The 12,449-nt window shown below is 37.4% G+C and overlaps 1 protein-coding gene across 2 annotated transcripts in view; it reads left to right on the top strand.

Moving 5' to 3' along the window:
• Nucleotides 1-12,449, top strand: part of LOC136864642 (maternal protein tudor) — a 356,675-nt gene that overhangs the window by 236,431 nt on the left and 107,795 nt on the right. For both annotated transcript variants that reach the window (XM_067141905.2, XM_067141906.2), the window contains one exon: nt 10,402-10,488. In XM_067141905.2, coding sequence (XP_066998006.2) covers nt 10,402-10,488 — 87 coding nt within the window. The remainder of the gene's footprint in view (nt 1-10,401; nt 10,489-12,449) is intronic.

The following is a 12,449-nucleotide window of genomic DNA, read 5'->3' as shown; positions in this document are numbered from 1 at the left end:
AAAAACATTTCAGTTATCAGTAACTTACTTCATGAACAAGCGGAAAAATTTGTTGAAGACTTAAATTATGAATCTTATCCAGCCAGCTCTGGGTGGCTGGAAAAATTAAAACTTTGGAATGGAATTGTGCAAATGGTAATGTCAGGTGAAAGTGCTGCAGTCTGTGAAGTATACAGGAAATATTACCATGAAAATGTTTTTCCAGCCCTGCCAAAGGAGTACATACAGTCCCAATGACGTGTTTAATGCTAATTAATGCTCTTTAAAGGTAAAAAGTGTTTTGGGGGAGAAAGAAGTAAAGAAAGGGTTACAGTAATGCTGAGAGCTAATATTATGCAAACCACAAAACTGTGAAAACTTTCATTTTTTGTCCTACAACTTTATGGAAAACACATTAAAACACTTCAAACACATTAAAATACAGTTTTAAGAGTCTTACTCTTCACTCATACTTACTCCAACTTTAATAGTAACTATTAAAACTTATCTAATTTAGTCTTTTCTTGAATGTCGCCTCTTGTGTTCAATAATGCTATCGGTGAATAAAGTATAAATCTATAACAAACACTTCTTAAAATATCAAGTATTTGAGAGGCAATAGATTCCCTAAATGTCCTTGTTTCAGTTTAGTTCCCTTAACCACCTTTTAGTCAAGATTTTGCAGTGTAAAATATGGGCATTTAAATGGTATTCCTAGTTCAGGGTCACAAAACGTAAAAAGTTAGAATTGTAATTTATAATACAGAGCTTTTATCATTTATACCATTTGTAGTGATGCATAGTTTTTAATGTTATTCATTGTAGCTGAGGATGGTCTTAGTAAGAGACCAAAAGTAATACTGCTGTAAAAATAAGATAGAATAAAATTCTACATGAATTTTAAAAGTGTTGATAGGTGGAAGTATCCTAATTTAACATTAAAGCTACTGAAAATAGGAAATCAACATGGGATTTATCAAAATAATTAATTATGAAGTGTTATTACATTTTAGCTTTGTTGTTTGTGTAATACATTTCAATATTTTAACCATTGATCCTGTTTTTATTAGGCACAACGGAAAAATTGTGGATAATTTGCAGAAGTTCATACATTAATTATACCGGAAATTATTGGGAGTGCACTGTAATAATTAGAGCCCGGATGTTCATGCCCTAAAAATCCTAGATATATCCATGCACATATGCTCATAAAAAGCTGAAAATATGGCCACAAATATGCACCTTTAATTGAAAGAATGAATGTCCCTTAGTAGTAGAAAAGACGAGTTAGTATTAAATTAATATATAAACTTAGGTTATTCCCTTGAGGTTGAAGCAGAAGTAGTCCCATTGCCAACGTTGACCGATGAATTGTAGTTCGCAACCATCACTTTGCACAAATTTTCTATTGAAAAACTTTGTCTTTTGTCTCGCAAAACACTTTCGTAACGTCAAAAACTTCTCTCTTCGTCAGAGGAGGCTATTGGGGCATATTTAAATGATGTTAACCACTCCACAGAGAGAGGCATGACTTGGCGTGACAGAAGGTTTTCCTTTGAAAATGTCTTGAATATCGCAGATCTGTTTATAACCAGGATTTTTTAAATTACATAATTCACTTTCTCTTTCACTTGTTGTCCTATATTACCAGGAACAGAACTTACTGTTTTTTTCATTTAAGGGAGAACCTACGTCTTCCAGTGATGTTATGGCTCTTGGTAAGTAAGAATGAGAGTTGCGCAGATATGAAAATAAGATTCTCTTCCAACTCTATTTTGAACGGTTTTCAACTGTTTCTATTGATACAGCATCATTCGAGTCCAATGAATTAACAAGCTCATTGACTAATTCTATGTACCGAGCATAATACGTTCTGCAATGAGTTAACACGGGCACAGGAGGAAGTGGGATATTAGGTGCAATGCGATGAAGAGCATGTGCTGAGCAAATTATATGAATTAAGTTGGGAAAAATACCTTTGCGTGTTTGTCCTGATTTTACAATGTAACAAATAAAAGTAGCCAGTCGTGTTTGATACCAAATGGGCATCACACACTCAGTCACAGTTACATTGTTAGTGGCTGGCAGTTCACACACATTAAGAGGATAGGGTATTGTCTTTGTTCCTTATTTAAGGACCCAAGAATTATATCAGCAGTAAAACAGCCCTCAGAGTCAGTGGTTTCATCACCGGACAACCACACGAATTGATCTGCTAGTTCATTCTGTAAAATTGAAATTATGTTATTGTAACAATGTCCTACATAAGTCTTACGCAATGTACTTCCTTCAGGCACATGCTGTTGAATATATTTGGCAAGAAAACATTGTAATGTGGGATTGTTAATTTTCCACAAGGGAATATTAGCAGTTAAAAATACTTTGCACATGTCATAAGAGAATATCTACACAAGCAGCCCTCGTCATCGCTGGAATAGAACCCCCATTCTTTACTGCCATCGGAACGACCGAACTCACGTTAATGAACGGTCCTTGAAACCACAGTGGAGAAGAACTGTCACTTCAAGGAATCTGGTCACCCTAGTATCTTCAAGACTTACGTTTGCCATAGCTGCTCACTCAACCATAACTACTATATTTACACTGACAGCTCTCGCACACCTACTAACACTCAATCTGACAAAGTTGGATATGCAGAACAATGGGGAAGTGTTTTTAGCCCAATACAAATTGTCATCCAGCTGCTCAGTATTTCAAGCCAAGCTATGGGCCATCAAGTCTGCTGTGGAGTGGTGTGAACACAACAACAGTGGTGCTCGGATACTAAGTGACTCGCAGGCTGCATTGAACACAGTCGATGACAAGCACAGTCAATTCAATAGCTGATACTATAAGATCTAGAGCACAACAGTGCCCACACATCTGTCTTTCCTGGATGCGAGGACACACCAGTTCTCCTGGAAATGAAAAGGCAGACACTCTCACAAAAGCAGCCTCCTCATCCAACATAGAATTTGCCTACAACAAATTACCCCCAAGCTATGCAAAAGCACAAATCAAAACACATCTAATAAGACAGTGAAACAACCTCTGGACATCAAGTACAAAAGGGTCAGTCACAAAAGAATTATTTTTCCCTGACATATACAGCCGACTCCAGTGCAATCAGCTATTCGATTGACTGTGCTTGTCATTGACTGTGTTCAGTGCAGCCTGAGAGTCACTTAGTATCCGACCCTAGTGCCTAAATTCATTCTCGCTCAGTTTCTCTCCAGCCATGGAAAGTTTAAATACTACTTTGAACACTTCAAAATTGACATTGCGCCGGGCTGAATGGCTCAGACGGTTAAGGCGCTGGCCTTCTAACCCCAACTTGGCAGGTTCGATCCTGGCTCAGTCCGGTGGTATTTGAAGGTGCTCAAATACGACAGCCTCGTGTCGGTAGATTTACTGGCACGTAAAAGAACTCCTGCGGGACTAAATTCCGGCACCTCGGCGTCTCCGAAGACCATAAAAGTAGTTAGTGGGACGTAAAGCAAATAGCATTATTATTATTATTATTATTATTATTATTATTATTATTATTATTATTATTATTATTATTATTAAATTGACATTGCAGGTGATTACTTGTACTTTCGTAGATCTTCACAAACAGTGGACCATTTACTGTTCAGCTGTGCCATGTTTGGAAGAACAAGATTCGAACAATTGTAATGTGGAACTTTCAAAGCCATTATACCATCTGTTTTGGAAATCCTGCTGCTACAAACAGTTACTTAAGTTCATTCACCACATCTTCAATAACATCGTTTAGAGGAAAATATGTGTTTATTAAAAATAAACAGCAAAAAAATGACAAATAGCCCAAAAATATAAAAATGATCAAAAATTTACTAGACTCAGAATTATTCTCTCAGCTTGATAAAGTCCATCTTGAGAATCAAATATACAAATATTCAAGTGTGTGCTGACACACATTTTTAAAAAAAAGCTGTTTGTTTGGGGCGTCGACCTAGAAGGATCTTTTGCCCCTACTTGCACCATATGTTAGGAATCTGCGTGTATTTGGAAATTGCGGAAGTGTAAAGTGTTGAATGTGAGGAAAGGAGCATTAAGGACGACACAAACATCCAGTCCCCAGGCCAGGGATATTAATCATTTACAATTAAAAACCCCTGACCCGGCCGGGAATCTAACCCGGGGCCGCCGGGTGACAGGAGGAAGTGTTGCCCTCTACACTGCGGGGCCAGACTACCGACACACATACAGTACTTACCATTACAAAGCAAAATTCTTGAATTTCATTAATTTCAACACATTGGCTAGCGTGCTCGCACCACGCCCCTGGCTTTATTTTTGTTAAAACTTTCAACTGTAGTTGAGTACATTCCCCTTTCCTGCACACTTTACATTGCAGTGGGGGTCACCAACCTTAAGAAAAGACATGATTTAATGCGCAAAGGGGAGACAAAAACTAATCTAACTGTACAAAATATAACCCGCTGAGTGGTAAAACATCCTACGCACAAATATATACACCTCAATCATGAGCGACCTCATGAGAACAACAAACACTGTGGATCGGAACCACACACAAGAAAATCACAAAAATGGCAAATATACACAATCAAAGAAACAGAAACCTGATGTCATATTTTCCAAGGCTCACCAAGAAAAGCATGCTCACTCACTCACTCACTCAAAGACTCGATGGAAAACATAAGGAAATAAATTTACACTTTAAGCAACACTTCCAATTCAACGTAGGTTCCTGAAATAAATTACATGACACAAACTCAATCAACTGGTGGACTTTACAACAACACGCACAAATCAATGTGGATTCCTAAAATAAATTACATGACACAAATTCATAAAAATACCAGAGTATGCTTTAACTTTCAACACATGATTCAACATTGGTCCCTGAAAAGGATTACATGACACAAATATTCCTCAGCGCGGTTATGTCATAAAAGAAAATCCGAACTAAACATCGAGATATAAAAATCTCGTCTACTGCAACAACCATAGTGACATGGACAAAAACCAATAAACTCATCACGAAGTATAGGCCGCTAAAATAAATCTCTCCCCGGTAGACACACATATCACCCTCACCAACACACGGCAGAATGACTCAAAGCAGAGATTCAGTCTCCCAAAATAATGCAGCAAATCTCAAAAGCACACAGGGTCCAACCCTTAACACATGCTGCTCAACAAGTCTACCTTAGGCAAGTCACACAAATTATGAAAATGCAGGCCTTTTAAAATCACATAAAATCTCACATGTCCTAAAGTTGCCTAAAACTGATACAAATATAAATGACATCTAACATTCACTTGCATGAAAAGAAACAAGACCGCACTGGTCACAACTGAAAGCACTCATGCTTGTAAAGTTAAACTTGAATAATAAAGTGGCCAACTCTGTAATAATATCATAAGTTGAAACTAAGAAATTGCCACATAGACAATCGATCATGTCTGAACATTTGAAAGTTACTGAAATATCTTATCCTTACAACTTGAGAATCTCGCATTAATAATAATAATAATAATATCATATTTACGCAAATAATCCCCACATCCTAATTTTAGGATGTTTCATTTTGAAAAAAAATAAATTAACTAAAATTCCTTCCGTCGAAAAATTATTTCCTCACTCCGCGAGATCGACGTGGTCTTTACGCAAATATGAATGTACATTTACAGATACAGCTGCTTTGCTTGAACATATCTGAGATGATAAAAAGATATTATCACTGCTATAAAATATATTGCCATGAAAATTAGCAAGTAGACCTAGGTATTTCATTAATCTAAACTTGCAATAGACTCGATTTCCTGTAGATCGGAGGATTCTTTATATCTTGCATCACTAGAATCCTTTCTTAAATTACTTACAAATTCGTCACACTCCGCATCTAAAACACCTTTTCACACGCAGTGTCTTTTTACTCGGATATTAACACGACCGATGATGGATAATACTTTTCATGCAATGTAAACACTTGAAACAGACACACCGGCAAACTCAGATATTAGATTTGCGATACAGTAAAACCTCGTTAATTCAAAGTCGTTGGGACGCAAAAATCGGACTTCGAATTACACGATTTCGACTTAACCGCCAACTCTTACTTCAGAAATGCCAACCTTTGCCGTGTCATAAAATATTCTAAGACCCATTACTACATGCATTTAACATTCATTCATAGTTTAAACCTTTCAAATACCATGGAAAGAACTATTTCCGAAATGTATCCAACAAGGTGCATTTATATTATTCAAATATGCACTTGGATAAACCACTGACAAACAACCTCATGTGACGAAAGAAAAAACACTGTTCAAAGACGAGGACAAATTATGTTGGCTCCCCTGTGCAGGTGCTTTATTTTTTGGATTACTGTGCTGTTGGCATTTTTAGATGCTTCGTACTTGCCCGGAAAGTATCCGACGCCCTTAAAACTTCATGGCTTATTGATCTTTCCTATGACAAGGAGACGAAGTCTTTCGCTTCTGTCTGCATTGCAGCACGATGCAGCGAACCCATCTCCTTTTAAAAAAGTCTGTTTGGGTTAGGCATAAAAAACAATGCAGTTTCATTGGCATTGACAATATTGTTCGGTGCGTACAAATTGATTATAATTATGAGCCACTCTTTTTCGCCAACTGTCGGCATCGTCAGTGTTCACGGATTCTGCTTATTAGCACACTGCCTGTTACGTGATATTGTGGTGTTCCTTAAAACCCTGAATACAAAAGAATTACGATTTCACTTGAACTTAGCAACTATGAAACACACTGTTAACACACCAAAGTGAACGTGCGGAAAGCTACCCCTGCACATTCCGGAAGACGCATTCTATCATGACACTGAGAAATTTTGAATTTAAATTACTCTGTAAAATACTATTTTTTTAATGTAAACAGTTTTAAATTAAATGGGGTCAGTTTTCTTACATCTGCGGTTACACAAAGCATAACTGTACACCCAACATAAAAAACTAGGTGAGCAGGAGCGTGTCACCAACCTTGACGCAAATAAAACCTGCACCCCAATTTCGTGCCTCAATTTTTTTTTAAAAAAATATGCGGGGATTATTCACGTAAATACGGTATTAATAAATGTACAGAAAATTGATTCTAAATCTTGGGAACTTGGAAAACAAAACTGCGTTCGAGGAAGACTTGAATCAATCACTAATGTACACTCATCTTGATATTCAAATAATCATGAAGATGATGCTACCAAAATTTGTGGATCCAAACTCCACCATCTCGCACATTCTCATTTACACATCATGCAGTAAATCCCAGAAAACATTACGACATGTTTCCGTACACTTTGAGCTCCCATTAATAATACTTTAATTTAGTCCTTCCTGACTTTAATTTAAATCCTTATTTACATTTACCTTTAAGCCCCGAGACGTGCATTGCATCTCAAACATCAAAGCAAAACAAATCAAAAATATATGAGGCTAAAACAAGAAACTTACCCGTAAAAAGAAAAACGTTAAACACTCAGCTAAAAATCTGAATAAAATGGAAAGAAAGCAAGCTGCAACCTCAAGCAATTGGTCCACATTTACGTTACAATAATATTTACATTTGGAAGCTTCCTAACATTTACTTTAATAGGACATAGTCCTTCTAAATAAAAGCTAAATCTACTGAAATTAAATATCAAAACTAACCTATTTCCTTTTGCAACTTTAATACACATGCACACATACAGAATTACATTGAAAATTTAGTACTCATCTATTTCATTGACTCTTGCCGCCTGCCTTCTGGACAGCCGGCACCCCATCATGTTAACCAGCCGTATTGAATGTGGTACCTTCAGAATAGAGCTGGGTCAGTCCTTGGGTCTCCAGCCTCCTGGCATAGAAATGTGATCTCGTAGTCTCCGTCGCTGCTTCTGGATGTTGTCTAAAACATCCCCTCATTTACGGTGTGGAGAACTGGGTCAAGATTAACTTGCCAGTTACCAGAATACTACTACCGGGGTAATTTCGACTGACTGTGAAAAACCAGTTTCCATTCAGTCGCAGAACAACTTTTATCTAACCCCGTAACTAGGTCAAATATTTCCCTTTTAAGTGCTGGACTGGGAATTACTGAAGTTTATGTTTTCAAAAAAATCTATTTACACAGGCAAGCTACTATACATTGAAATTATTATCTGAAACTGTTCTTTCCCTCTGGAAATCGAAAGATAAATGCCATTCTCCCAAAGTTTAAAATCTTTAATAGATTAACTGCAGACTGAGCGTCTTAAACAAAAGTTCAAGTCCCCCCATGATCAAGATATGTAAGTCCTGACCCGCACTTGCGTAAATACTACTACTACTCGCCACGTTACTTGCACATAATCTTGCCGAATAAAGAGTAGCTAGACCACGCGCTAGTCGCGTTTATTAATTTGTCCTCTCAGACACTGTTATATGCTCATTTGGGGCCATCACTTACATAGACCAGCGCCTAGCCAAAGTGACAGTGATGCTATTATATCATTGGTTCAACACATCGCGTACCTGACACTTACTTCAAACGTATCTTGCTAGCTTCTCTAGCCTCTCGCCCGGCTTCCAAAATGTTTTCCGTTGGTTCTGGTCGTTGGAGTTCCATTGTCTCCTTGTTCTGCTTTGTGTACGTCATGTTGAAATTCCTCCTCCTAAACATCTATATCGTCTATATCATAAACATAGCTGGCGAACAAACAGACCTGGGCTCCAGGCTTCCTGTAGAAATTGCAACATGTACTTATGAATGTAGATGTTCCCTGACAGTTATCAAGACTTAAACAAAATGAAATATTCTCTGTACATTTGAATAAATGAATAAATTATTTAAATGAGCACTTGAATAAGGGCTCAGCGTGGAACGACATTAGTAGACAAATGAGTTTGAGTGGTGTCTTTAAAAGTAGGAAAGATCACAATATGAAGATAAAGTTGAAATTCAGGAGGACAAATTGGGGCAAATATTTGTTTATAGGAAGGGGAGTTAGGGATTAGAATAACTTACCAAGGGTTATGTTCAATAAATTTCCATTTTCTTTGAAATCATTAAGGAAAGGTGAGGAAAACAACAGATAGGGAATCTGCCTTCTGGGCGACTACCCTAAATGCAGATCAGTACTAATTGAATTCTGTAATCCTACTTTCTAAACACCCTACTGGTTGCTTTTGAATAGGCTCTTTATTTGCAAGTTTTGTGGTTAAATTTTGCTTATGTTTCGCTGTGTTTATGTGCCGAACTACTTGAAGTCTTCCCACTCCCTATATATTTTTCACACACTCCACTCAACAGTACCCTATTATCTCTAGATATGAAGTCATCTGAAAATTCTTTCTGTAAATTAGTTAATCTACCACTTGAAGTTGGTCTTACTTCCAGCATTTAAAGTAATTTTAACACATACTTCATACATGTAACTTAATATAATTTGTCTGACATGCAACTGTTCACATCACTGTTACAAATTACAGCACTACTGCCAGTGGCCAGCCAAAGTAGCGAAGGTAATGCAGCAGGGAATCGCTGCATGACATTATCACATCAGCATTACTCCTCTCCACATGACGAGTTGCTCCATCGTGTGCAACGTTACTGCCAATATGATCCAGATTAAGAAAAAACCTTAAAATTGTTTCAATATGTCATATAGGCACTAAAATATTGAAATATGATACCTTAATCAAAATCACAGAATTAAACAATCTGAAAACTCTTTAAAATATGCCATATGGGCTAATAAAATATTGAAATTGATGCATTTATCAAAAGCACAAAAATATGCAGCAGTTATGTGCACCATAAAATCTTGTTCAAATAACTGGTAATTCCATAATTCGTGCTCATAATGTATAAGCATACATTTTTAACCCCTAAGGAAAAACATGCAGATACATGAACTTCCGGGCCACAGTAATAATAATCGCATTTTGGCACATTCGAATGCCCAGCTGACTGTGTTCCTCAGCCTTGAATCCGGGAACTGAGTGCCCCTTGGCTGCTTAGCCAGCTACTAAGTAAAAACAAAAGTTTTATGAAAACATAACAAAACAAGATTAGTAATTACAGCAAATTCTGCAATTTCAGTGGATACATGTCTTTACCTATATACATTTTCAGGAAAGAGAAAGAATGAAAATTCCAAATATTAAATTGTAAGATACTTAGATTCTTGAAAGTGTGAAGATTTCAGCTTTCAGAGTGAGCTTCAGTTTCATTTCAAACTGTACCTGTGGTTTCATACGATCTCGGATGTCCAGACAATTGGTAAACATCATAACAGAACTACTATGCTAGTAGATTTTTCAAAATTTCTGTAATTCTAAGACTTTATGCTTATTACTTCTAATGTAAATGTTGTATTTTCAGGTTTTGTTTCCACTCATTTTTTAAAATCAGAACTCTCTATATTCTGTGTTTCAGAAGTTTCGTGAAGCTATCATTCCACTGAGATCTATGGCAAGGGTAGAACTGGTTTATGCTGCAAATCCATCGGATTTTGTTGTACAGGTAGGATTTTTTGATGTAGAGTGTTTTTTTTTTTTTTTACAAGTTGCTTTACATCGCACCGACACAGATAGTTCTTATGGCGACGATGGGAGAGGAAAGGGCTAGGAGTGGGAAGGAAGCAGCCGTGGCCTTAATTAAGGTACAGCCCCAGCATTTGCCTGGTGTGAAAATGCCACAGAAAACCATCTTCAGGGCTGCCGACAGTGGGGTTCAAACCTACTATCTCCTGAATACTGGATACTGACTGCACTTAAGCAACTGCAGCTATCGAGCTTAGTGATGTAGAGTTTTTAGAAGATGCTTATCTTTGTTCTTATTGATAATATGAAGCTTCAGATATAAAGTGTGCTTAGCAAGAATTCATTGAGAACTAAGTAAGTTGAGTACACGGTTTGGTTCACATAACTGTGAGCTTGCCTTTGTGAGATAGCGGGTTCGAACTCCACTGTCGGCACCCCTGAATATGGTTTTCTGTGGTTTCCCATTTTCACACCAGGTAAATGCTAGGGCTGTACCTTAATAAAGGGAATGGTCGCTTCCTTCTCAATTCCAGCCATTTCCAATCTCATCGTTGCCATAAGACCTTTCTATATTAAATGAGTAAAATATGATTCCTTGAGACATCTGTGTTTTGCTGTGTATCCCCACCTTGACATAGCCCTGTCTTCATATTAAATAACTCTCATATAAAATCTCCTGACCAAACCTCTACATAATGTCTATGGGGCTTGAAAGTTATAAAGAAAAAATTTCTTTGAATATGAAATATTGTCAAAGCCAAGAAATGTAACCAGAAATTATAATGAGTTTAAAATAGTTGAATACGTTGTTGTGATCATAGAACGAAATTAAGAAAGTTAAACTTCCAAGCATTTACAACGAAGGAAAGTAGTAGTAGTAGTAGTAGTAGTAGTAGTAGTAGTAGTAGTAGTAGTAGTAGTAGTATCACACCACCATACAAATATTTCAGGAAGACCTCCAGTCACTTCAAATATAATGTTCAGTTAACAGAATGAAATTAAAATTACAGGTATATAATCATATCAGGCCAACTAAATCCCAAAACCCCATAGACACAAACTAGAGCAACTGGTTCCTATATTCAGTTCAATTTTTGTTATTACAAGCATCACATCAGACCTCAAATGGAATACAGTCAGAAGAGATTAGAAGTAAGACCAGTAGAATTCTTAGCTTTCCTCAAAGTAATCTGCAGGGTTGGAGGTCAACTGTCTTGAGAGTGGCTTACCTTTGTCTCATACTCTTACATGGCTTAGCAGCTTGGCATCCTATCCTACTTCTTGCTAAAACCTACCAAAAAAAATCCCTGAAGATGATCCAAGTCAAGCAAACCAACCTTTTACTTGGAAAACCACCTCTTTCAGCCATCCACTCCCTGTCTAAAAAACTACCAGGTGCATCAAATATAAACCAGAATTCAAAATTACCGACTCTGGTAGTGAACCGAAATAGGTGGGGCTTTGAGAGGATGTTGGTGGTGATATCCGGAGTAGGGGTTTTGATGCGTCACACACCACAGAGCGATGGCACGCTTCAGTACGCTATGAGCGAGCTAGAGGTACTCATGTCTACTGCACAGTGCAACACCACGTTTCTGGCGAAAGAAGACACCAAAGCTTTGAAAATTTTGAGAAGGCTCCATGCACAGTTTAAGTATGCAACCCTTTCAAAGATCCAGGTGTATGAATGGCACAAACAATTTTTGGCAGGGCGGAAAGAAGTGGAAAACGAGCCCCACCAAAGACGACTGAAAACAAGCATTACTGCACACAGTATTCGTTCTGTGTGTGACCTTATTGAAAATCGGCACATAAAAATTTCTGAAATTGCTTCGCTCATAGGAATAAGCTTTGAAAGTGTTCAAGCCATCATCGATGGTGAACTCTCCCTTTAGAAATTGTCTGCCTTGTGATTTCCTCGTCTTCTCACCCAGGAGGTAT

Source organism: Anabrus simplex, chromosome 2 (assembly GCF_040414725.1).
Source record: "Anabrus simplex isolate iqAnaSimp1 chromosome 2, ASM4041472v1, whole genome shotgun sequence".
NCBI classification, from domain to species: domain Eukaryota; kingdom Metazoa; phylum Arthropoda; class Insecta; order Orthoptera; family Tettigoniidae; genus Anabrus; species Anabrus simplex.
Note: the sequence above shows the minus strand (reverse complement) of the source record. Positions and strands in the feature narration are given on the sequence as shown.